Source organism: Dendronephthya gigantea, unplaced genomic scaffold (assembly GCF_004324835.1).
Source record: "Dendronephthya gigantea isolate DGI-Jeju-01 unplaced genomic scaffold, DenGig_1.0 000057F, whole genome shotgun sequence".
Taxonomy (NCBI): domain Eukaryota; kingdom Metazoa; phylum Cnidaria; class Anthozoa; order Malacalcyonacea; family Nephtheidae; genus Dendronephthya; species Dendronephthya gigantea.
Window position 1 is genome coordinate 480,013 of NW_021163067.1, and position 27,936 is coordinate 507,948.

The window sequence follows — 27,936 nt, forward strand, 5'->3', positions numbered from 1 at the left end:
GTTAACCTAACACGTGACCAAAACAATCCGAAACACATTTCATATATCTATTTGTTATTCAGATATTCCGGTATTTAAAACCTGTAAAGTGTTCATAATCAAATAATATCATAATGTTATTATGATATTACGATATAATTACGATATATTCAAATAACCACCTCCCCCTACCCCTTCCCTTGGGTACGTGCTCCAGACGCAAAAGAGATCAGCTGATTTTATTCCGTTCCAGTACAACAGGCTTGTGAATCGCGAAAATGATTCCTGGCCTTCTCTGAGAGCCTCTCTGTAGGGAGCCTTTATTCAAAGCTGCATGACTTAAAGACCTGAATAGTGAAAGTAATATTTTGAATTCTGTTGATCTGAATCTTCACGCCTTTTATACGATATTTCAGTTATAATGAAATATTTTTACCCATAATGAGAATATATTTGGGAGCCATAATTCACTTCGATAAAAAAGTAGATATGATTGCTTGATTGCACATATTTTTTACGCCAATTATAATATAATGCACTGTGGAATGTTCAACTCTATGTTGTGACAACTATACTTAGTGTTCGTGATAACGGCATAAGCATCAAGCTTCGACTGTTCGACATACCGCAGGAGGAAGACTGAATTTCACGTACCTGGGAAAACGTCATTTTCCGAAGTATTTGGGTAACTATTTAAACAGCGGAGAAATGGTTATTCAGGGAGTGATCTTTATATTCCTGTTGTTCAACTGCACGGCTGTCTTAACATCAACAAATGTGACAGCGAGTAAGTATTTATTTATTTATTGCCACGTACGAGCAACAACACGCCTGGTTATCGCTATCCGCCACAAGTGTAGCTTGTGATTCGTGAATGTTGGTGCACGGTTTGGTGCGATATAGATATAGATATAGATATAGACTACCTTCCTTGACGATAAGTCTATTTCAATGTCTGGAGGCCAGTAGAATCGCTTGATTGGGTGTTTGTATTTATTCGGTCCAGCATTTTTTGTGAACACTCGACAACAACACAAATTGTTTCACATAGGAATGAATTCTAAATACACTATTTTGTGTTCGTACGTCCGTGCCTCCTTATGATTATAAATCCGTGTATTAATTTTAGTTATAATTGAGACCCGATATCCTGGTCAAAACTATTGCCTTGTCACTGCTTATCTGCCATGGACTCGAAGTTTAGGTCACAGTGACGCGTTGGTCTTAAAATTGCCACATTGGTTTTAGAATATACATATATATGAGCCGAATTTTATAAAATTTCGACTGAAAACAGGTATATGAACTTCAATTTGGAAATCGAATTGACAGATGATTGATTTAGGCACGCAGTGAGGAGGCGGGAAAATCTGACCGCCTGTGACTTCCTTGAGATATAGGCTTTGTTCAAATATATTTCTACCGATGAGAAATAGTCCCGATGTAAATTTGTCTATATTTCTGCATTCCGGCAAATCGGTCATTGTTGACCGCACACACATAGAAATAATTCTGTCACATCATCCAGCTATGACATGTTCACGACACCCACGACTAAATGCATGGAGACCAGGCATTAGGTCAAAACATCGAGAAGTGTTTTTGTTTATTTCAAGCAGTTGTTATACTACATTTCACGCGAAGTTGTTTGAAGACGCCACCATTCTGCTCCCCGGTTATTATAATTTCCGTCCTGTAGATATAATATGGAGTTTAAGATTACTCAACAAACAGACAGAATCTTTGTATTCTGTAGCTGTGAACAGAGCGTAGGAACCGAGGCTACGTGACCTCCATCCCCACGCCCCCCCAAAATTTTTTTCAAGGGCCAAAAGTGCCTTTTTTGCAATGAAAAATGCCTTTTTGCTGAAGCTGACGTGGCTGTAAATAGTTAATACTATTTTGAATTCGTAGGTGCCCTTTTGTTTCCTATACGTATACCCACTTACACGTGCTCGAATCTTTTTGTAGAGCATAAATATAAACCACATTAGTGGGTCCTTTGGCAATCAAACCGTCCCTATACCTGCCGCTGGAAGCTTGTGCCCCTCTCCCCCCCCCCAGTCTCTGGATGCTTTCTACGGCACTGGCTGAAAACTTTAAAACAGTCAACAATGACCGATTTGAATGCAAAAGGCAAAGAAAATTTATGATAAAAGATGAAAAGAAGACTATTAATCGGCCATTTCAGATGTTCCAAACGTTCTTCGTTCTATAGACCCTTTGTGGACAATAAGAATTTTTATCACTTACCCCCGGCAAAAGTTGCTCCTCACTACGGATTTTTAGATTTTGGTCCTCAACCCAATTTTTTCCATAAACTCACGCCCTAGTTTGCGGAGAATAAACTTCTGAAAATCGTTGATATACAACATAAAACGAATTTAGAATTTCAGTTCGAGTAGCCAGCCCTTTGACTTAACTCATTTATCAGCGAAATTAAACTCCCCACCCTGGCCCTGTCATTCACTTCGATATTGTATCAATTTTTTGGTTCACATAAACCCCAACCGTATTCATTTACTTTACAGAAGCAGGATATTCAATGAATTGCTGCTAATCTAATAATTAAGACATATTTTTGTTAATATGACAGATAGTTTGAATACGTCGACGCCATATATGCCTGCTCCATCAACGAGTTTCATAGAAACAGCAGAGGATAATAAAACTTATGTAAACCCAGTGATTTCTAGTACTTTCTACGCTCAGCCCAAACGGCCCAATGGAACTCATGGAATTCCTACTCAACCTATGACTTCCTCTATGGTTATTACCACAAGCAGAAAGGTTATTACATCACCCATGCCTTCTCCATCAACGTTTTCAACGAGTTTTATAGGAACAGCAGTGGATGATGAAACGACATCCATGGTTATCACCACAGCAATGGATCTTAATACTTCCATTATCTCCACGAGTTCCAATAATATTCTGATTTCTGGTTCTGTGACAGTAAACGTGTCTACGTCTAGTACTTTTTACTCTAAAGGAAATAGTACTCGTGCCATTCCTACACAAGCTTCCTCCACGGTCATTACAACACCCAAAAAAGAAGTGTTAGTTATCGAGGCTTCTTTAAATTATACCAACGAATCTTTCCATGTCGATCTCAACGATAAACAAAGCTTGGAATTCTTAACGATGAAGAAAAGAGTGGTGAAAGACGTTGAAACCGCGTATAGAGCTTCAGGAAATCTTCTTTCGGTGGCTATTATTAAATTCAAACCTGGAAGTATTGTGTGTGTTGCACGGCTGTATTTTCAAAATTCAAAAAGTGCAGATTTACGTAAATTAAAGAATATTCTCGATGATTATGGGACAAATACTAGTCAATTTAAAGTTTTGGCATTCGAATCGTATAATGAAATTGATGAGGAGGATGATGATGACGATGTTATACTGGGATTAAATTGGTGGCAGATTGGAGTAATTATTGCGGGAATTGTTGTGTTTATTCTTATAATCATTATCATTGTTTTGTGTGTAAGTATCTTTTAGTTATCATTTTAGATCAATCAGCGGGTTTGTTTACATTTTTCGTTACCATTTACCATTGGCAATGCATAAATTTTGATTACTTCCGGTAATAAAGTACCTTATTTACCATTTTACATGAGGTATTAAAGTGCCCATATCACTTGTAGGATCTTTACGGATTTGAAGAGAGCTTGCATGAAAAATTTGTTTATAAGTTCTACAACCGTTTTTGATATAATTAAATAGTTTCGAAAATACGTCGGTTGGGGGGAATGGGACTCAGGAATGACTTGCAAACACGCCGTCTTTTATAATGTAAACATGAAGAGTTTCACTGGCGATATAGTTTGCGCTTTCAAGAAAAAAATGCGGGAACGGTGCGTTGTGTATGGCTATAGCAACTCGGCGAGTTTTTCTCAAAATATTTTACGTTATTGGAAGAAGTAAAATTACAATTGATTATATTATGTTTGACAAGAACTCTGTTCCTGAGTCCCAGGCCCCCGAGCACGACGGAAATTTAGGCAAATCGTCATGTTTAGATGTAAATATTTCCGAAACTATTTAACTATATCAAAAAGGGTTGTAGAACTTATAAACTAATTTTTCAAGCTCTATTCAAATCCGTAAAGGTCCCACAAGTGATATAGGCACTTTAAGTTTAGGCATTTTGATTGGCTTTGCTGAAAAATGTAAACAGATATAACGATAAGTTAAAAACAAAATTTCAAACGAAATCAAAGCGCTCTTCGCACGGGCGGAGGGAACGGTAATGGAGAATCGGCTTTACTGAAACGGGATTCAAGCGTTCAAAGAATTTCAGAAATGTTTGTACGCAAACACACTTTTGATATGAGAGCCCGTTTTTATGGAGCGAGTATCCCGGCTAGGCGAGGTGAAAACCGCATAATTCTTATATAGTGAATGATTAATCCAGTTAAGCCTTAATTTGATCTAGCTGATGCACTTTTTACCTCGCCTAACCGGGATAACTCGCTCCATATAAACAGGCCCTAAATGTAAAATTTCGCTTTTAAGTTTAAGACAAAAAAGTCACAAAAAAACGTTACAACTTGGAATCTAATTAAGACATGTTTTGTGATCACGTGCATGCGCACGCTTAGATGTACAGACGGCATAGACTTAGACGCTTAAACGACGGTATACCTTAATTTGTTCTTAAGTGTTAGGTATATTTTTGGCGGAAATCTATTGTTTTACAGTCTGTCAGCTGAATATATAAAATAATATGGCCACCATAAAACTATCCAGCTAACTACGCCATCGACAATGAAAGGCCTTTGTGAAAACAACATTTGTTACGGCATTTTTAAATGTGACAAAGACAAATGCGACTGTACAATATTCTTACAATGGCTCTTTAGAGGGCAAGAGTAAAAAAGCCTTGGACAGCATGCATTTGTTCATCCGTATACCTGAACAAAGTTCTTTCCCTTGTTTCAGTGCAAAATTTCAAGAAATAAAAAAAAGAAACAAAAACACCAGTTCTACGAAGAGCCGTCATATGTTGTTGCCAGAAACCTTTATGATGCAGTTAATGAAAATGAGGAGATGAAAGTTCTGCCGGACACAAAGCCAACTGTGGTGGCCGGTGAAGGTACAAGGTCGGTGGATGGAAGTGGTGGTCCCAAGTCTGGACAACAGGTACGTTTTTTGGAAGACTTAGAAATAAAACTAAGATAAGTTAGTCAATTTATGTAAACACATATTTCAAATACTGTACCATAGCACAAAATCGGCGGTTGTTGGCTATAACTTTGGTTAAATCTTAGTATTCCTAAGTAACAATCGTTGTTATTTAGTATTCCTGTAACAATCGTTGGTCCCAAAGCTGAAATTTTATGTGCTCCTCAAGCATGAAAAAATCACTATCTGGTGAATAGCGCTATCCGGCTTTCATATAACCGGCCCCAGCTCTGTAGAAGTAATTAATTTTAAGGGAGCGAGGCGCGTCCTCTTTTAAAATGAATCTCTAAAGATACCTAGTGCATAATTAATGTTACCCCAACATATACGTTACGTAGTGACATTGCGGCATCACTCTTTGTGTCACGAATTGAACATCCCCATGCATCATTTTGCGTAAGATTATGAAGATTGCGTTCCTTTATATCATATTAAAGTACGAAAACTGTATTTAGTGGCGGATCTAGGGTTATGCAAAACAAAATAGAAGGCCTAACGCAGTTCAACCTCATGACTTCTCGACCACCACGAAACCGTGGTCCGTATATTCCGTATCTGGACCAGTGTCTGAGAGTTCGGCCATAGAATAAATCGATTATTGACCTCGTTTGTTCGGTCTGTACTGTGAAATATCAAACGGAGACTTTTTATTATGGAGCGAGCGACGAAGGAGCGAGTACAGTCAGAGTAAAAATCAGTTAATATGCCTAATCAATATTTTTACAGGAAATAAGTATGCACTCCTCCCCCTCTTTCACTGATGGGACCAAAGCCAAGGGCAGCCCCGTGAACGAAGCAACATCAGAAGTTGGAAAGGAGAATCCTGGAACAGACGTCACTGATCACGTCACTACTGATCACGTCACTACTGATCACGTCACTACTGATCACGTCACTGATCACGTCACTGATCACGCCACTGAGACCAATGCAGCTTCTGGTTCAGAAGAGCTAGGCGTAGTCAATGTGTAATATAATCTTCTAGACAGCACTTTTTACTTTGTAATCTCTTTAATACTTATATTAATAGCGCAAAGCATAGAGAAACAATAACATAAATTTGACCATAGAAAAATCAGGTGATTCATAACCATTGAACTATTAAGCAATCTTTTAAGATATATAATTGCGCACTCCATAATTTCACTATATATGTAAAGTTTTCGAATTCTAGATCGTGGAAATCTTCTTTATTAGTTTCATATGATTGACTAAGCTTTAACTGAATAATGATATAAGTTAGGACACTTCTTTCCTTGCAATGTCAAGAATTGCAGACTGGTAGCTTCGTTCCATCTAAATCTGTTCACTGCCCCAGGTGAAATGAATCTATGAAACTAAATATGATGCCGATATATGAACTTCCATCGTTAACATTTTATTTATCCTGATGGCATTAATCATTGATTGAAACTTAAGCTACTATAAACAAATCTCATTGACATGCAACTTTAGCTAAATCCTCATTTTATCCCGAATAATAGTAACATGACTAACAGGCTTCAAGGCTTTACTTGCTGAAACACCTTGTCACCATGACAACGTTGTGGTCATTAAAACGCACACGAATCTCTCGTTTGGTTTACGGAGTCAGGATTACTTTCTAAAACTCCATCACATCTGATCACTTGCGTTTTAAGGATCGGTATCTCAAATGCCAGTCATCTTTTGACCCTGAATTAAGAAAACCTCTACAAATTGAAATATTCGGCACTTTTCATGTGCCGAATGACCTAAATTCTTTGTTTTGCTTTATTTGCATGGGATTCAAAACATTAAAAGTTCGACGACTTAAACCGGCGTGATCACCTAATCGCTTAAATTTTTTCGTAAATTTCTATAGTACTTCTCTTGTGGATCTTCAGAAAATCTGGGCTTTCAATCAATTCGGCTTTCCTTCAAAAGAGAGAATTTGCGTCCTTAGTGCAGTTTAGAGCTAAAGTATTCACATATTTAGGCATTTAGTTTGGTATATCACCAGCGCTAATTGTTTTAAAAAAAGTGTTTAGGGCCTATGCTGAGATAATCCTAATAATTATGGGAAGCAATACTGCATGTATAGATAGAAATAACATTGCGATCTCTCTTGATGTCGTATAACTCTTGTTGAACGTAAAGAAGATACACACACTGCCTATAAGTGGTTGAATGTGGGGAGGGGATTAAGAGCTTTGGCTTCATCATAATTAGTAAGCATTAAACGAACGTTGCTATGACACCGCGTCTATAAACATTAAGCCTAGTCATCCAATACAAATGAAGGTCTGACTAAGGGAAACTTGGTAGAAGAAAGTTGATCTAATTAGTTTGCATAACCAATACTTTTTAAGCCCATCACAATTCAAGGAATGCTTGAATCTGTGACGACTTTGTTACGACATATATTTATATGTATCATAATATAGGCTTAGCCATTCCTTCTTCTGGTATACCGAGTTTCGCATCGTGAATACTTGTTCAAGATTTCTGAAGTAACTGAGAGATGAAACAAACATTGATATTTGTATTCCTGTTGCTTAACAACATGTTTGAGTCAACCATGGTGACGGGTAAGAATTCTTTCAATTATTCGTAAAGAATCAGTTAAATATCCCTATTGGTTTGTGCACAAAGTCTATGATCAACTTTGAGAGCTAGCATAGGATTTTTTTGTACATGCCGCGTTCCATAACGATATTGAACGTTCTAATTTGATAAAAATAAGCGAAACTGAAATACTTGATCGAGATAGATCGAATATACGAGTTTGTACATAGGTTGGCGCTAATTTCATAGTCGACTGGTACTAAATTCAGAAAGGTTTTTTTCAACCAAAGTCGAGAATGGGAGTTCTAAGCTATAGTATAGGTATAAAGTTCGCGAAATTCGAATAAAATTGAACTATTATATATAAATCGTAGAGAAGGGGGGGGGGAGGTGACTTGCTACCTCTGCGCCAAAAAGCTGTATCCAATAATCTCTGCACTTTACTAAGAAATATATCTTAAATACGGACGGATATACACATGCAATATCATTCGCAATATATGTTACGAAAAAGTACAAAATCTGAAGTCATTGTGAAAAATGCAACTCAATTCCTGCTAGAGTTATTGAGCCGAAGATATAGACAGTAAAATTAGGTTGTATCAGAATTCAGAATCGTAGGTTAGTCCCGACGTTGACATAGTAAGGTATTAATTTATAAAATATTAATATTCATATATAATATTTGATAAAACGTATTTCCCGAAACATTCTTGTCTGGTGATACATTCAACTCCACTAAAATTTGGGAGAATGGCGACATATAGGATTTGGCTTTGTTAATCACAGGATAAAAACCTACTGAAATTTGCATTAAATTTCTAGGTATGTAATTAATGCAAGTTTTAAATTGCGCATAATTTGGCTATAGAATAAGACGACAGTGTACAGAAGTTCAAGTATTTTTTCTCAAATTTGCGCCAAATATCCATACTGAAAAACTCTGAATTTGCAATGCCAATGGTCGATTGTGTCGAAAATACGGCGATTGCTACCTTCGCTACACTTTTGCAAGTATCGGATTATTTCTAATCTCCGACCGGGCGCGGAGCGCCTGCGAGAGCATACTAATTCCGCTCGGAGATTATGAATTACACCCGGAATCCGGGAGAACATAGCCAAAGATTAACACCCATATGTCTCACTTCTGGTTAAAAGTGTAAGCGCTTGCTTAAGCCTGCAGCACACGAGAACTATCCCCCGAGCAGAAAGTTATTCGTGTCTGTTTGCTCAGCACTTTACTCTCCTTGTACGCGTGAATTTCACTGAATATTTGGCCTCATCAAACATGTTTGATATTTTTTACTCCCAAGGCGAAAATATCACCGTGTGCGCTTAACACGGGCTAGATGCTGAGCAAAAAATGCTAACTTAGCCAATAGCAATGCATTCTTTTGTCACATGACTAAAGTAAAGATGACGGCATCTAGCTAAGTAATGAGCGAATATATTTTGGAGGACAAAATTGCAGATTTATGGCCGAATTATCCATGCTTATTCGACGTTCGATCACCGGATTTTAAAAACAAAGACAAACGACAGAAAGCACATGAATTAAACCAAACAGGTCAATTATTGTCTCTCGCAAAAGGTTAGCATATGCGCCTTGTCTTGTTCTTCTCATTATCCACCTTTTAGTCCATAAAACTCTACTTAGCGCTTTGTAACGACGACGTTGACGTCTATTCAGCGATGCAATTCAGTAAGTAAAAGTGTTTCTTCTTTATCCGCCATCTTACTTTAGTCATGTGACAAAAGAATGCATTGCTATTGGCTAAGTTTGCATTTCTTGCTCAGCATCTAGCCCATGTTAGGCGCACACGGTGAGATTTTCGCCTTGGGAGTAAAAAAATATCAAACATATTTGATACGTGAGTCAAGGCTGCATGAGGCCAAATATTCAGTAAAATTCACACGCACACGGAGAGCAAAGTGCTGAGCAAACAGACACGAATAACTTTTTGCTCAGTGGATAGCTCTCGTGTGCTACAGGCTTAAGCAAGTTATTAGAGGCATACACTCCCCGAAATTTCAAAATGGAACCGATGGAGCCGGATAAAAACGCGTTGCACGAAGCATGGATAGTGGAGTAGATAGCTATCCATGCAATAGATCATAGTTCAAATTTACCTGTAGAAAACAGGATTTTCCTGAAATTTTGTACCATATTAAACTCATAATCATTATGAATTCTCGATTAGCTTGAACAATCATTGATATTCTTGAAATCTAATTGTTTTCTTTTTCGATTTTGAGCACATTGACTGGCTAATCAAAGCGAAGAATAAAAAATTGTAGCCTTGTAAGGGGCTGATTACATGGAGTGTTTTCAGCCCGGCTAACCGTTGAAACTTCAGCCAGGGGTTGTTATAAAATCCTAACAAAATCGCGCACGCAATTACATGACAAGAATTTCAGCCCGGTTTGGGTTGAAACGTAATGTTGCTGTCATGTAATCCGGCGTAAATAAACTTAAGCCCGGACAGAAAAATTCGTCTTGACAATGCTTTTTCGTTTGTTTATTTCATTTTTATGTGTAGTCATAGCTCCTTAAAGGTCTAGTTATTGTCATTCGGGATTTTAAAGCGCTCGAAGAATAGAAATAAGTCTACTACCAGCCTTTACAGACTCAGCCCGGGCTAAATTTTCAGCCCTGGTCCTAAAATAATTCTGACGTGTCGTAACACCGCCCGGGCTGAAACTTGCCATGTAGCTAATTGAAAAATACTTTGGCCCCGGTTTGCCGGGCTGAAGCGACACCATGTAATCAGCCCCTTAGTTCAAACAATATGAGCAGTTCCCTTGGAATAGTACAAAATAAATGGTACATAATAGTCACTGCATGCATGCTACAAGTTAAGCATGCTGTTGCAGTTAACAAATATTTTATTCGGCTTTCTTTTTTTTCTGATTCGTTTGTTCGTCCTCCAGAATTTTTGGATAGACTGATGCCCTTAAACTGACCTGTAGTGTAGCCAGTATGACATAATTAGTTTCAGTCCTGCTATAAATTTATCCAAGGGGCGGAGGTAGTTTATATCCACTATCAAGTGGATAAATTCGAAGATACGAGATAACACTGTAAACATTCACGATAAAAAAGGTCCTATCAGGACAAAAATGCAATATTCTTGTTTCTGTGTTTCAACAAACTAATGTACATGATTGTACCCACTATTATATAATAATGTTTTCGAAGTGCAATCCAGCCATTGTTATATTTGTCGCAGCAGCGTCTCACGTTGCCTTTCGTTCCGAGCGGCGTCTTTCTGGAAATCCGCACGATGATAAATTTATCATACACTTCTTATTTGTTTATAAATGCGAATATGCAAAAAAGATTCAACCTATTCTGCTTAGTCTGCTACTACAAAATGCAAACTGCTAGCTGTTTTGCAACTACTATACCCGACCAAACGAGTATGAACTTTCATGAAAATTTATCAGTTTAAAGCCGATGTCAGTTGATGAGAGTGTGCACGAGAGAGCATGTATTTAAACCTTAAAGTCGTATAGTACAATGTGCATGATGAGGATTAAATTCAATACCTCAAAGTCATCTTAAAAGCAATGTCTAGTCCAGGCTTTGTGCATCGGTTCTGCTCATAAAACTGCCTAAATTTCGCATGCTTCGGATTTTCCTGGTCGGGTGACCGCGGGCTTATGTATACGTTAACGGCCCTTACAAGTATATTGCGGGACGAATTATTTCAGGTAACTTTTTCTCTCAATATAAGTCCATTACCCCACCAATGAGTCAATATTACAATGGGTGATAATTAGTCGGTGATTTCTTACAGGTTCGTCTTCAGTTCCAGGGAGTACTTCTACTGTAAACCAAAAGCTGTGTGACCGTGTCAACAGTTTCAACAATGTCACCCGTTTATACTTCGGTAATTCATCCAAACATATCAACGTCGTCAGCATACGCATTCCAGTCTACAAGCTCCAGTGCTATAACATCTAAACCTACGGACGTTAATACTGTTCATACTTCTGGTAATTCATCCAAATATACAACGTCGTCAGCATATCGCAGCTCAGCCTACAAGCTCCAGTGCTATAACAGCTAAACCTACGGACGTTAATACTGTTCATATATACTTCTGGTAATTCATCCAAACATATCAACGTCGTCAGCATTACGCATTCTCAGTCTACAAGCTCCAGTGCTATAACATCTAAACCTACGGACGTTAATACTGTTCATACTTCTGGTAATTCATCCAAACATATCAACGTCGTCAGCATTACGCATTCTCAGTCTACAAGCTCCAGTGCTATAACATCTAAACCTACGGACGTTAATACTGTTCATACTTCTTGTAATTCATCCAAATATATCAACGTCGTCAGCATTACGCATTCTCAGCCTACAAGCTCCAGTGCTATAACATCTAAACCTACGAACGTTAATACTGTTCATACTTCTGGTAATTCATCCAAACATATCAACGTCGTCAGCATTACGCATTCTCAGTCTACAATCCCCAGTGCTATAACATCTAAACCTACGGACGTTAATACTGTTCATACTTCTGGTAATTCATCCAAATATATCAACGTCGTCAGCATTACGCATTCTCAGCCTACAAGCTCCAGTGCTATAACAGCTAAACCTACGGACGTTAATACTGTTCATACTTCTGGTAATTCATCCAAACATATCAACGTCGTCAGCATTACGCATTCTCAGTCTACAAGCTCCAGTGCTATAACATCTAAACCTACGGACGTTAATACTGTTCATACTTCTGGTAATTCATCCAAATATCAACGTCGTCAGCATTACGCATTCTCAGCCTACAAGCTCCAGTGCTATAACATCTAAACCTACGAACGTTAATACTGTTCATACTTCTGGTAATTCATCCAAACATATCAACGTCGTCAGCATTACGCATTCTCAGTCTACAATCCCCAGTGCTATAACATCTAAACCTACGGACGTTAATACTGTTCATACTTCTGGTAATTCATCCAAATATATCATCGTCGTCAGCATTACGCATTCTCAGCCTACAAGCTCCAGTGCTATAACAGCTAAACCTACGGACGTTAATACTGTTCATACTTCTGGTAATTCATCCAAATATATCAACGTCGTCAGCATTACGCATTCTCAGCCTACAAGCTCCAGTGCTATAACATCTAAACCTACAAACGTTAATACTGTTCATACTTCTGGTAATTCATCCAAACATATCAACGTCGTCAGCATTACGCATTCTCAGTCTACAATCCCCAGTGCTATAACATCTAAACCTACGGACGTTAATACTGTTCATACTTCTGGTAATTCATCCAAATATCAACGTCGTCAGCATTACGCATTCTCAGCCTACAAGCTCCAGTGCTATAACAGCTAAACCTACGGACGTTAATACTGTTCATACTTCTGGTAATTCATCCAAACATATCAACGTCGTCAGCATTACGCATTCTCAGTCTACAATCCCCAGTGCTATAACATCTAAACCTACGGACGTTAATACTGTTCATACTTCTGGTAATTCATCCAAACATATCAACGTCGTCAGCATTACGCATTCTCAGTCTACAATCCCCAGTGCTATAACATCTAAACCTACGGACGTTAATACTGTTCATACTTCTGGTAATTCATCCAAATATATCAACGTCGTCAGCATTACGCATTCTCAGCCTATAAGCTCCAGTGCTATAACATCTAAACCTACGGGCGCTTATTCTCCCAAACATTCCAACGGCAGCATTACTCCCTCCCAACCTATGAGCTCAGGTGTTATGTCTATTAAACCTACGAGTGCCAATACTATTCTTATTAATACTTCTGGTATTTCGTCTAAACATGTCAGCCTCAGTATTACACCGTCTCAACCTATGAGCTCCATAACAGGTACCACAAAAACAAGCAAAAAATCGTTAGTCCTCGAGGTTTCATTAAAGTACAATGGTAAGTTCGATAACAAACTTTACGATAGACAAAGTTCGCAATTCAAAAATATGATGGTCAAAGTAAAGGAGGACATTACAAAAGCGTACCGCCCAATCAACGTGAACGTTTCAGTGTTTATTATTGCATTCAAACCTGGAAGCATCGTGTGTGATGTACTTCTGGTTTTTCAAAATTCGACACGTGGGGATATACCATATTTCAAGCAAACTCTTGAAAAGTATGGAGATACTCGTGGATTTGAAGTTTCTGAACTAAAGTCTTACAATAATGATGACGATAATGGTGATGATGATGAAGTAATCCTAGGATTAGATTGGTGGCAAATTGGAGTTATTATCGCGGGAATTGTTGCTTTTATCCTTCTTATCACTATAATTGTTTTGTGCGTAAGTATTATTTAGTTTTTGGCTTTTTCTTTGATACCGAGACCGTAGCTAGACCGTTTATTTTAGAGAGTGCATATCTATTTTCACACATTTACATATCTAGAAACAATAGCTTCCCAAGAGATCAGTAGGATATAAGACGAATAGATGATTATCCCAAGTCCAATTGAGTTTGTAGCTACTATCCTATTTTACTGTAAATTTTGAATATGAGCCGAGAGTACACACAGTAAAAGCATAACAGCCTAGTCCAAGGCCTTGTAAGCGCGCGCTGTTAATTATGCAGGGCAGCCTACGCTGAGAGGCCTATCACAAAATGTTGAGATTTCAAAAGTTGTCCCTGATTTTGTCCGGAGAAAAATTTTCTTGCCGCCATTTTGAATTCAGAATTAAAAACTTTTGTGCTAGTCCTCCCCCGCGTTCATACTGGTGACGTCACAAGAATGAAGGCGCGCTAAGGAGGACTAGGGACTAGTCTGAAAGCATAAGAGAGAAATAGGAGACTAGGAAGAGTATGGAGATGACTGTTCATGAAGCTTTAGCAAATGGATTAAACCAAATTTCGAGGAAGTGAATTCAGAAAAAGTAAACTTTCTTTTACCTCAAATAAGATTGTCACAAATCATCTTCCATTATGTTTTCTTAATGTTTCGTTTCTGTTCAGATTGCAATTTCTGTTTTCGTTCAGATTTGTTTCTCTTGTGATTGTTCTTTGTATTCAAACCTTGTATAGTTTTTCCGGATGCGCATGACGCTTCACCGCTGTATTGACAGGAGTGAGGTCTCAGCTGCATTTCTTTTTCATTTTCCAGTGTAAGATTTCAAGAATACAAAAAAAATCAGGCAACGTGTCGTCATATGTTAGCGGACCGTTTTATGATATCATTGACGGAAATGAGGAAATGAAAATTTTGCGAGCAACTCCAACAAGTACAACTAAATTGTGTACAACATCTGCTGATGGAAAAGGAGATGTCGAGTCGGGACAGCGGGTAGGTTTTCTCGTCAGAATACTTCACCTCAATATCCTAGACACTTTGTAAATATCATTGTGAGTAAAAACAAGCGCAGAATATTCTATAAACAATAGTTTAAGATTGCATTACCCGTCTCATTTTCTGAATGGAAGAACTAATACCAGTCACCTTTATTGTTTTAATTTTCGGCGCAATTATCGTAAACTGCGCCTTGGTTACCTTTTGACCTCAAATTAGCTTCAAGAATGACATTGCAAATGGAGTTTCTGGTGTGCCATTCAGGATGCAGAAGAATTTCTCATTCACAGTGTACAGTACTGAAATACTACAAATGTTGCCGAATTGTACTCGATAGGTTTAGTCAAAATGCATTCCGTACATGTTACTTCTTTCAACGGTTTGACAGTTTTGCAACATACTTTCGTAAATTACTCGCCTCCCAAAAGTATGTATCTACGAAAGATCACTCGATTCGATATTTATGACTTTTAATAATATAATCTCGCTGTACAGTCTTCGATAAACTATGCGTCGATGAAAAGAAAAATCCCGATGGGACTCGCTTTTTAAGCACATGTGAAATCAGCCCTTTTAAATCTTCCCTCACACGAGTGTTCGTCATAACCTAGGCCTAAAGGATAATCCCTACGAAGTTTACACTGCAGGTGTTTGAGCTTTCTAAAAAATTCTTCGGAAAATTAAAAATTTCCTCTTAATATTTTTACAGAAAGTAAACATGTATTCCTCCACGTCCTACACTGATGTAAAAAATGATGGTCTTGTCAAGGAAACAACATCAAAAATCGGAAAAGATAATTCTGGAGCAGATATTAATGACAATGATTACGTCACGATTATGGAGGATGGGCCTGGTTCTGGCGACGTTCTTAAGCTGTAATGACTCTATAAACTTCACTCAAACATCATGCACTACCATATCCTCAATATTTATAAGCATGTCCTGCACCGTGTGAGGACCCCGAAACAACATTTACAATATTATAAACGAATATCATTATACTTGCAAATGATTAAAGCGATTTTCATTTTAGAACCATTAAAATTCGGTATGTTATACAATAAATCATAAAGGCAATTTAGGCTGTGAAAGTAAACTCTTGTTATTGCAAAAATAGTTAAAATTTTCCCATCATGCGAGGTCGAAGCGTAAACCAAAACCAAGTAACATGACTCTTGGGGAAAAACAAAACTGATTAGCCACTTCCTAATCGGAGCAGGGTACCAGGTCTAGTGATAAACCGCAAAACATCTATGGACTCTTTGGAGGGACAGGAAATATAGGTTTAAACTCGTTTGTCTCTCCAAACAGTTCATAGATGCTTTGCGGTTCGCGACTAGACCCAGTACGCTGCTCGATTGGGAAATGGCTAATTTACTAGTTCTGTAGTTCAACTGAGTGAACTGGTCAATATGAAGTTAGTAAATAAAGATACAAAAATTAAATTTGGTTTTTTGATCGATTGATCGATGTGTTCTCCAATCACTCCGCTGTTAAAATAATCCCACGATTATAATTTTGGGCAATTTCGAATGGAGGCTGTAACTTTCTTGCAACCTTGCATTCTATAAAATACGGGCATCCCTACTTCTTTCCTGACAGTCTGAAGCTGAAAACTGTTTTGTGGGGGCTTTTTTGAAAGAAATGCATTTATTGATGAACTTTGTGGAGTCACGTTGTTGTTAAAAATGTGAATAAACTATTTTAACATTTATATGCAAGAAAATTGGGATCATAAAAATTATGCTAGTCTTTAAACAATGATACCTGGGCTAAACCACCCCGTCTTTGACATTTACTAATGTTTAACGTGTTATTTGTTATTTTAACATTTTTTTAACATTTCTTTTTTGGGGGAGGGACGTAACTAGGCTACCGATTACTTGGAAAAGCACAGCGAAGATTACATTGAAAATGCATATACAACAGGCGCTGTTACACTATGCAATTTTCCCTGCAACTTGCAATGCAATTGTAATTGAGGGATTTTAATTGGTAAAGAGTGTTCAAGATGGTAAGAAAACGTTAGCAGATCATAGATTTAGTTCATTTAATTCAGACAATTGTTACAAATTGACCTATAAATAAGAGGACGGCTTAGACGTCTCAGACGTTAAGGTCGTCTTATATAAATACGAGAAAATGGTGAGATGAAATAAACGAACTAGACGAATTAAACGTCTCAAATTAAGTGCGTCTAAACGACGCCTTTAACATATGAATTAACCGTCGTAGACGTTAAATTCGTGTAGTATAAATACGAGACTATTGCCGATTATTTACTATCCAGGCGATTATGTGGGTCCAGACTCCAGACATCTTTCGGAAAACGTAGCAAATTAATTTTTTTGGGCGTGTCATCTATAGTATTTATACTAGTAGCACCCAGCCACAAGACGTTTAATTCGTTCAGACGTCTAAGCTGTCCTCTAATATAAAAACAGGCGAGTAGAATTGCATTGAAAGTCGCAATAAAAGTTGCATACTGTAACGGCGCCTTATATAGCCTAGATCATACTGTACGTCGCATTTTGGTCGCGACGAATGCAATTCAAACAATACATAATGAGATGATAATCATAATGAATAATTTTCGTTTCAATAAGGTTAATTATCTTTTGTTTAAATTGCATTCTCGCGACTATATTGCGAAGTATGAAATTGACCGAAGGCGAAGGGTATATTTTGCACGCAATTGAAGAAGTAAACTGGCAGGATCAAAAGAGGTTTAACAGATTGGTGTGACAAAGTGCGAGTAATGTGGATTCAAGAAAATTCCTCTTTAAACCAGCTGATATAATTTATCAAAGCTTCAAGTGTAATAATATATTAACACATATTACATATAATATGGGTACGCGGCATTTTAGAGTGTGACATTGTGTGTACACACGGATCAGAATCAAAGTCACAATGGTGTTAACTCCATCGAATTAATTGCAACATCGATCTACATTTACGCTGGTAAAACTCTGCTAACCATCATCATTAAGAGCCTCATATTATGAGACACAATAATTATAACACTAGCCGTACGCAACTAATTGTTCTCAACATAAAAAAGCCCAGCGAATTAGAACTAAACTATAACTCAACTTTAAACTGCGTGTCTCCCACTAGTAAATATCCGTTTGGTTAAATGTCGTCATTGGAACCCGTTCTTCGTCTTTGTACAAAACATCATCGTTGTTTTTCAGATGAATTGCGGGCGAATATTCCTGAATTTCGTTAGAATCTGCCAGTGAGTGAGAATAGTGCCGTCTCTGGATCTATAAATATTTGGAAAAATAAGAAATCTATACATCATATACTTTAAAATCTATAACGAAATCCTTCGCCATTAAATACGTGCATTATAATTTGTGGCTTATTTACAACTATTGCTCTTATTAAAACATACTGTAGTACCCTGAATTAACTTCTGGATAAACTTAATTAGTCTCTAGTGGGGCCGGGATTCAAATCAAATACTCTATTAAACTCGACTGGCGGATGTATTCAACCTAGATCATCACAGTAGATGTATAAAACATTTTGGTTGTTAAAACGGTCGTAATACCATTGGAATTCGTTTCAAAATCCATACTTTAAAAATCCATACTATATCCATACTGTTTTCATAGTGTGGATATCCTAAACTTCCAAACCATTTCCAACTAACAACCATACTGTATCCAGAAATGTGGATTTTGAAAAAAATTCCCATAATATGTCATCTTCACTGGTTCAAAATGTAAGATTACTGACAGATCAATAACAAAATGGGTTGAGTACGTATTCTCGTCGACCGTAAAACGTGTATAAAACACGTACTTTACTAAAACCGGTCACAACAGGATGTTATGTGCTCCGGAATCAACAACCGGCCACCGCCGCAGTGGATATCCACACTTTAATACACATAGTCTTTTTTCACCTGTTTCATTGCATTTAATCATAAGCTCTCCCAGTTACCTCATCTTTCGAGGAATGCAATTTTGCGCATGTACGAAATACAGTATGGGTATTTTAATGTTACAGTATACTTACACATTGACTTATGACCATCACAATCAAAACAAAGCAGACTCCCCCGAGGATTGAGACAACTATTATGGGAATACGACCCCATGTCTCTTTTTCATCTTTTTCATCCTCATCTCTGCCCTCAACGTCAGGACTTTCTTCCTTAACCTTGATATCACCAACGATATATTTTCCAAATCCACCTTTAGTATTCCTTGCTTTATTTAGGGTATCATTAACTTCCACAACTGACACCGGTTCTGAGTCTTTGGATTTCGTGTGTATTATTACGTCACATCCCAAACTTCCACTGAAGAACTTCAAGACTTCCGTAAATACATACTTCGGCATACTTTGGAACACGATATTGAACTGAGTTTCTATCTCTCTGCTTTTTTGTTTAAATTCATTGGAGCTCTTTATGAGATATTCTTCTTGAAATTTTTCTGAGAGTATCAGGATAGTGACACGAAATTGTTGTTCCTTCACCATTGCCATTGGCAGTAGAGTCGATAGCACCGGCGTAGAACGCTCCTTTCCGATATACCACGAGGAAGCTGTAATATACGGCTTTTTTACTTCACTCTTATCGGATATCTGAGTAGAATACCTTAAAATTCCGAATTTTGTTTCGCTCCTCTTAGGCTTTTCTTTGATGGTCATCGACGGCGATATTGCAATTTCTTCCGTGCGGTTGGAAAGAGTATTGTAGAATGAAGAAAGGATGGTGGAAGGTCGAAGGATGATGGAAGGTATCATACCAAAAATCGTATTATTCGCTAGAATTTCAGATCGGTTGCTTACAATTTTGCTAAATAGGTCGGGTTTAGAGATGTATCTTGCAATTGTTGAGCGGTTGGCAACAGGAGGGATGTCAGAAGAAGTATGAACTTGAGAAACGAATATATTTCGGATCGGAGATGCGGTCAAATTTTTGCTTCGCAACATTGGAACTGAGCTAAACCTGGTGACGCTTTCTTTCGCCATTGTTTTATCAAGAATACTTTCCATAGTATCATTAACGGCTGCGAGGCTGTTTGATGAAAACAAAACAAGTTTAGGTTGAACAATTGTATCATTTCGTCCTGTGAATAGGATACTCTCAGATGATTTACTGTATGGAATGACTTTACTTTTCAGAGTTTCCGATAAGGATGTGGTCTCAACTTCGCTACGCTGCTGTTTCGTGATCAACGACGGACTGGGTTTCAAAATCATCGTCATGTTCGCTTGTTTTCCTGTAAGAGTCGAAGTTGTAAATGTCAAATTTGCGTCGATGCGTGGTACCTTTGAGACAATCTTGGAATACTTCAATGTTGTGGATGCTATCTGAAGAGAGCTCGGAGCTGTGGTGTTGACAATTCCAATCACTTGTGTAGTGTGTGTCGGAATTACTTTCAAAGCGGAGGTGGACACAAACGATTGCATACTGTCGAGAGAAGGTGTATATACCAATAATTTGGTTTTGCTTCCAACATCTGTGATATTTGCTTTTCCATTTCCGGGGACAATCAAAGGCTTTTCAGGAATTTGGGAAGTCTTGGAAACCATTGATCTTTCTGATTCATTTGGCGAAACATGCTTCGGAATTGTTCTATTAATGCTCGATATCGTTGATGAATTGGTTCCATTCAAACGTTTTGCAGGAGTAGATTGTGCGTGTGTCATTAGGGTTCTGCTCAGAAACACGTTTTGCATACTTGATGTGATATAATCAGGGGACGTTGACGTTTGCTTAAACGCGGATAACATTTCAGTTGTCATTTTTCTTCCACCTTCGGACCAGTTAGAAGTTGATCCAGTAGCGTAAATCATAACTGTAAAATTTGCCATAACGGGTTTGCTTTTAGAAGTATTCATGAACTTCATAGGCCGGGTGCTTAACGAATTCTCCAGATCGACTGTTGAACGAAAGCCGGAAAGGGTTGATACTGATCCGGTTAAAATGGCAGATGAAACGTTATGCGATGCATTAGTGTGTTGTGCTCCAGCAAGAGCGAAGAGAAAAACATTTAGGAATATGGAAAGCGCCAGACGTCGAATGGTTAACCGTTCTAACCACATATCGGATAATTACTCGGAAGATTGTATCTAAAAAGGGAATAATAAAGGTATTGAGAAAGGTACTGTCAGCAATCATGTTATATTACTCAATTTTCATGTATCAACTAAAACCTACTACTAGAAGTAATCAAAGAATGACAAAGATTAGCAAGTGCGTTAGGTGTTCGGATTTCCCATCGTTAAAACATTGCAAGATATGAAGGCTTCGATAAGAATCCTCACTCATAATTAAAATACTTCAAAATCAAAATAATGTATACAATTCCTAGAACTTCTTAATGTGCCCGAATGCAAACGCAAAAAACTCTTGTACTTCTGCATGTTAAAATAGTATTTGTATCTATTTGACCCCTACTGATACCAGCATGTATAGTTCGTGCTCACAGGGTCTTATCCGGCTTAATAACATTCTATCTATCTATCTAAACACGAAAGCGAGGCAAATGCCAAACGAAGATCTCAGAACGAAATAGCATCCAGCCTTGACGTCACGATTAGTAAGCGTTCTCCTTCGTTGATCCAATTGCTCAATTTGTTGACGCAAATGCTTGATTCAGTCTCAATTACATATGCACGGTAGACAGATGAAATGAAAATGCATGCAATGTGACTGAATCGAGCATTTTGACAGCAATTTTTTTGGGGGGGTGTTCTATATAGATTGCGCCAGAGTTTCAACTGTTTTACACACAGTACAATGTTTTGAACAAGTATAATTTACGTAAATTAGCTTGTAGGTGCACCACGTATTTGATACTGCAAAGCTTTCGGTCCGTTAACTCGGGCCTTCTGTATGCGAGTAAGGCTTTTATAAAAACCTGGTTTCCACAGCATATTACAAGCAGATATTACGTCCTACGTAAATAGTAAACTGTATCAGAACGGGGGGTGCATGTTGTAGTGGATCACACCCCTTTTATATAGGGTTATATAACCCTTCCTATAGGGTTAACCTCAAAACTTCCTTGTCGAATGTAATTTATTCCTTTGTGCATCTTCATTAAATTATTATGAACCACCCCCCCCAAAAAAGCAAATTTTTCCTGCATGTGAAACATTTTCTAGGTCATACATAGGTTAGTTATGCATGTACACTCCTTTGTCTGTTAGCACTGAATGAGTACGGTTAGCACTAGTTATAGCACTGGTGTACTGTTAGCACTTAACACTGAATAATTTTACAAAATTCTGAACAATAAACACTTAGAAAACGCTTAACATTACGAACTCTTACTCGTCGTTTCCACTAATTTGTGTCCTCACTAGGAACGACGCTGAAAAACAAAGCTATATGCATACAAGTGCTAATGACATATGATATCTCATGATTAAAAGTTCTTTAGAAGCTTTACACCCGTGGTCAGGTTTCGGTCCCTGCTTGGTGATGAATATATCAGAGATTTTTAAACTAAAAGAGTAATAAAGAACAATGACTAGATATGTCTAACAGTTGTCAAAGAATGATTGCTTAAAAACGTCTGAAGAGCGTATTAGAAAGATGAAATATCGTTGAATATTGAATAATACATCAATTGTATTTAATGTCAACACTCCCTGCAATAATAGAGCGCTATTTTGAACTCATACCCTCCACATATCCTCCTCATCCCTCCTCATACCCTCCTCATACCTCCTTGTACCCTCCATAAACTAGGAGACTTCAGGTTTTTAATCACTCACTCATAACTGTAGGAACCACAGGGGTAGCGGGAGAAGCCTGTGTCGTATCAACACAACAGTAATATAACACGTTTAACCCCGTTTTATCCTAATTTCTAAGGCTATCTTACATTTGCGATGCGCGCTCTTTGACATCAATTGAAAACTTACTAATAAAAATATCTTTGTCGTGTGAATTTGCAAATCTGTGTGTACTTGTATGTTCAAGCTTCCTCTTCTTACGGTTGCTAAGGTGAAACGAGATCGGGAGTGCCCCCTTGCCCTTAACAACTTCCGGCAGCACCGACTGTAGAATATTTATTAGATATAGTATTCACGTGAATTTGATTCTTTATCGCGTTTACTTAAACTTTTTAATATTGTCAACAGAAATGGCCGGACAAAGTTAAAAGAGAACGCCCACAATTAAGGAATCTAGAGATCTACAGGAGCTACGAACGCATAGCTAAATATTCCGTTATTCTTGAACGCCATCTAATTTTCCTTATGACCTCATTCGCTATTCAACTAAGATGACTTGAGTCTCGAAACGAGCATTTCTAACAACCGCAGGATATTACATTGGTATATATGGACATTGGTATTAATTTCTTCTCACGAATCTCTAACATTGGCATATTCATAATTCCTTGTCGAAACCAAACCACGGAAGTAAATCCTCCTTTCAATAAACATGCAGATATCACATTTCATTGGATTTGGCATATTTGAGCGTCATTCCTGATGATGCCTGCAGATTAGTCTATAAACGGCTCTCGGAGTGTCGATTTCAGCTTTCGGAGTGTTTTGCATTGTACTTAGGCAATGATTACACTATCAAGGATTGCCATTGTCACGAAATCAAAACTAGCCGGCAAGTCGGAGCGAATTTTATCCCAAAAAGTATGATAGCATGATTGCTGCCATTATCTGACAAATGAAAAAGTTCTGGGAACAGAGATAACCTAAAAAACTTAAACTGGTGTCGTGCCATGTGAATCCGGAGCAGTGTAAACTGGATCTTCTATGCAGTCCCTGTGCCATGAATTTGGAGAACAATTGTTGCGCCAACAACGTTCAATGGCGTTTTTGCCTGCATATGACTAGAAGCTTAAGTTTTATAGATTTTTGAAAAGATTGACGCAAAATTAATCTGCTTTATAACTGAAGAAAAAAATTCTCGTACAATTACAGAAAAGCCAAAAGGAATGAGAACCAATATGTGCAGAATCTATTCTTTCGGTACATAAAAAGTGACGTCCGAAACGGGCCATGATTTAAATCGATAATTATTCAAATGCGCCATAGCAATTGCGTAAAACAGACAAAGTCGAACCTTCTCGATGGGAGAACAGAAAACACGGGCATTAAGCAAGCGAATTTCCTATGAGTCCTGCACAAAAAAACACACAGAAAACTTCTTGAATGCCTTATGCCAAAAACTATCCTATAAAGTGAGATCAGAATGCAGAGGATTAATTTTAGAATGAATAGAAACAAATGCTGCGATTACCTAATGCAAAACATGTAGACCGTAAAGAGAAAAAAGTATAACAGAACAGGACTGTACTTCGTGGGGGGGAGGGGCGTGATTGCATGGACAGCTGTCCCTAAAAGAATTCAGCTTATATACGGTTTTATAATGTAATATATTGTTATGCTGAAATATTTCAATTAGACACGCTAGGCTCCCAAGACTGTTCTTTTCTCTAATAACTGTTGAACTATCCCAATAGCTTGATAATCGTCTGTACGGCCCAGTAAAAGTATGTTCGGCAGTGAAAGAATTCTCGATTAAAGCTAACCTGATCCTTGTATCTATTTTCTTATTTTTTTTTATGATAACGAGCTAGAATACTCGAGAGTAGCTAGAGAGAAATTTAAGATACAAGAATCTCTGGCAACTATGCAGCCATTATCGAAGATTTCAATCACATTCACATGAAACGTATTTCCATGTCTCCCGAAAAATAACGCTCCCGTGCAGAGTTGATAAATATAATTTTAATTCGGCAAATGTATTCGTGAGAACAACATTACCTTCGCCGTAATTGTTCTAGAACGATCACGAGTTTAGAACATCAGAGACAATATTAGAATATTGAGCTCTGCGGGACTACCAACTTCTCAGAATATTCCTCACATAAAAAACGCTGTCGTTGATGTATTAACGTTATTAGCTAACAGAGTTAGCTGGGCTACATGGAAGATTAAATTTTTAACCTATTTTGCGGTTTTCCATCCTGTATCTAATTCTTCTCTAGCTAATTTGGGTTATTTGTTTCAAAAAGTACTTTTAATGCCGCCTGTGTGGTTCCGCGGTATTGGCACCAAAGGTCCAAAACACAACAAAAATAATATTTATTAGTCAGCTTGAGTTTTCCTTTTGATGCGGAATTCTTTGTTTCATAAGCAGCAGGAGAAGTAAATCAAGTAATGTGAAAATGCATAGTCAAATTCTACCTTTGTCTTACAAAATTTGAAACCTATATTTTGCCAATGACAACGGCCATTTTCTCAACGACAAAGGCCAGATAAAAGAATATTGAGGCCGCGGTAAGTTGAGAAAGAAAGGAGCAAAACTGCACAAGTCAACTCGAGTGGTCGCTTAAGTTCGGCCGAAGCAAAACATTCCCCGCACGTTTGCACTATGCGACAAGGTAGTTATTAAATTTTAATGAAAGAACTGCACATTCCCACTTGCAAAGCTCTTGCAATAAACGCAAACTTACTGAAATAAGGTAGGCCGTCGAAATGTGCCCAGGCAGACCCTAGCAAAGTTAGCATTAGCTACTAAATAATACTCGGCTAGTATTATTCTCGCCGCTTCGACCAAAAATGGCAAAAGAATTTCGGTCTGTCATCTGAGCAGTATCTCTTGCACGTTAAGTGCATGAGATATCGTTTCGAAATCAAGTTCAATGCGAGTAAACAACTGCCAGCTGTTCAGCATAACATATTCCGAGCTGGGTCAAAACTCGAAATGTACAGCCCTTTACAAATACATCCCAATTTTCTACGTGCTTATGACTTACTCATTAACATGTGGATGGGACTCAAGTAATATTAGACTTAATAATCAATTTTCCGGATATGTCAAAAGTTAAAGAAAGGGATGCAAAATTTGACAAGCAGATTATAATCCGTTAATAAAGTTATCTGTAATTTCCTATCATAAGCTAGGCGACATGACAAAAAGATTAGTATAAACAAACTATATTCCTTCATCATAGCCATACCGCGGCAGATAATTAGTAAGACCGTCGAGTGTGATAAGGAAAGGACTTTGATCATAAATAAGTAATCGGTGAGAACAATATATTCGGTCTGTTTCGTTTGCAGTGTTTAAAGAGAAATTTCAAAGCCTGAATTAGTACCCGACTGTGAAATAAATGTGCGGTAATAGGGACCATTACTAAACCAATTAGACGGGAATTTATTTTCTCGTGATGGCGGACATAAACACAGATGAAATCAATGAGAAATCATGTTTTTTTCGCCTCCCAAGTTCGGACAGAACATCACAAAGTTATAGGATAAAATAGCTTACCATGTGCGTCCTAAATCTCTTCTTGTTGAAAAACGCAGGTGAATAAAAGCAGACTCTTCGGACAATTGTTTTCTATGATTCTTTCATTACTCCTGCACGTGCAACCTTATAACAATATGAATAGCAGTGGCAGCTTAACAGGGGGTATCAATGTAAATTAGTTTACTTGCATACTATATCGCATCCGGTCAACCGCGAAATTATTCCATCGTCGATGTGGAGCTGTTTCGAATGTCTAGAAGATTCGAGGTACACAATTTTGCAGTGGACACACAATTCTCAAAATCTTTTTTCCGTAATTCTGATGGACGGCAGCTGTACTAAGCAGTGATATTAAGCCCTGGCAGTAAACACTAAACCAGAAGAGTATATCTACTATACAGAGGTGACAATTAGGTGCCCTTACCGCCCTATAGGCCAGTATAAAAACAAACACCGATCATTTGGGTCGGGAAAGCATGTAAATACGAATCACCTTCAAAAACATCGAAAACCGATAACGAATTTTCCTTCTGAATGACACGCTTTTGTGTTATTTGCCGAAGACATGCTGAATCTTGACATAAGTCATCACTGAGAACAGACCTGACGACGATTGTAAAGTCAATAATATACCAGACTCTCAAGGAAATCACGTTTAAAACGCGTCTTACAGAAATAAATGGAGTTTTAATTTAAACTACGATAACTATTAGCGCATATACAGGGTTTAACAAAAACAAGTCTGTAAACTTAGTTGGAATCAGATATTCAATATGAAAGTTGCATAATTGTATCACTGTATAATTTATCATGATTTGAACATTATGAAAACTAACACGCCTCATTGCATTTCTTTGTTTTCCTTTTGTCTTTCCTTATGCTTGTGCTTATTCCACTCGTGTGAATCAGGCTTTAGGGTCGCTCACGAGAAAGGACATCGAATTGTGTACATGAAACAAAATTTATTGAAGACTGTGTCTGTGATCGAGCTTGAGCTTCAGTTTGCGTTTATTAAACACGACAAAAACTGTGGTGTGGATTGTGGTTAGCTGCGCCATTCTTAATCAGTCGCACTTATAATAGCTATTCCTTATTTGCTGTTTACTTAATTTGTGAGCCATTCGAATAAAAAAATTAAGTAACGTAAGTATTAAGTATAGTTGCATTGGCATTGAGATACTGTTAGTACTGTTTTGATACATCCTGTAGCCTGTACTAATAAGGGTCATATTCAGTCACATCTATTCGGCCATTCGCAAATAGTAAAATCATATTATTTTAGTGGTGTGTGGTACTGTGTACCTGAACAACGTGAGTCTGCACGGAGCACACTAATGAGGCTATAACAGAAAAGAAAACAACACCCTGTCTCTTATTATTGGCATTTATCTAACTGTATTCTAACAAATTATTGATGTACATACCCTGCAAGTATACAGCGTGGAAAAAATTTAATACTACGACACACAGACTTCAAAATATAAAACAAATACATTTTTATTACTAATTCTTTGAAGTCTATATATTCAATTTTATTCTATTCTATAAGTTCTCTATTTTAAAGAGAGGTGAAGCTTTGGAAGTATGCCTCATGCTCAAGCCAAATTTTGGGTACTTTTGCTGCGATTATAAATTCGATTTTCTTCTTTTGAAAGATGTGAGCG

At 37.6% G+C, this 27,936-nt stretch overlaps 3 protein-coding genes across 3 annotated transcripts; 2 read left to right on the plus strand and 1 right to left on the minus strand.

Annotated features, from left to right (window-relative positions):
- Window positions 1-538: 538 nt before the first annotated feature.
- LOC114529586 lies at window positions 539-6,608 on the plus strand. Its single transcript, XM_028551400.1, has 4 exons — window positions 539-766; window positions 2,576-3,465; window positions 4,924-5,124; window positions 5,893-6,608. The coding sequence occupies exons 1-4, from the start codon at window positions 688-690 to the stop codon at window positions 6,136-6,138; spliced, it is 1,416 nt and encodes a 471-aa protein (XP_028407201.1). The 5' UTR covers window positions 539-687; the 3' UTR covers window positions 6,139-6,608.
- Window positions 6,609-13,006: 6,398 nt separating this feature from the next.
- On the plus strand, window positions 13,007-16,433 carry LOC114529581. Its single transcript, XM_028551394.1, has 3 exons — window positions 13,007-14,016; window positions 14,829-15,008; window positions 15,721-16,433. The coding sequence occupies exons 1-3, from the start codon at window positions 13,444-13,446 to the stop codon at window positions 15,889-15,891; spliced, it is 924 nt and encodes a 307-aa protein (XP_028407195.1). The 5' UTR covers window positions 13,007-13,443; the 3' UTR covers window positions 15,892-16,433.
- A 1,379-nt stretch (window positions 16,434-17,812) lies between these two features.
- On the minus strand, window positions 17,813-26,394 carry LOC114529596. Its single transcript, XM_028551411.1, has 3 exons — window positions 26,291-26,394; window positions 19,042-21,108; window positions 17,813-18,281 (listed from the first exon to the last, which is right to left on the minus strand). The coding sequence occupies exons 2-3, from the start codon at window positions 21,079-21,081 to the stop codon at window positions 18,129-18,131; spliced, it is 2,193 nt and encodes a 730-aa protein (XP_028407212.1). The 5' UTR covers window positions 21,082-21,108; window positions 26,291-26,394; the 3' UTR covers window positions 17,813-18,128.
- Between the last annotated feature and the right edge of the window lie 1,542 nt (window positions 26,395-27,936).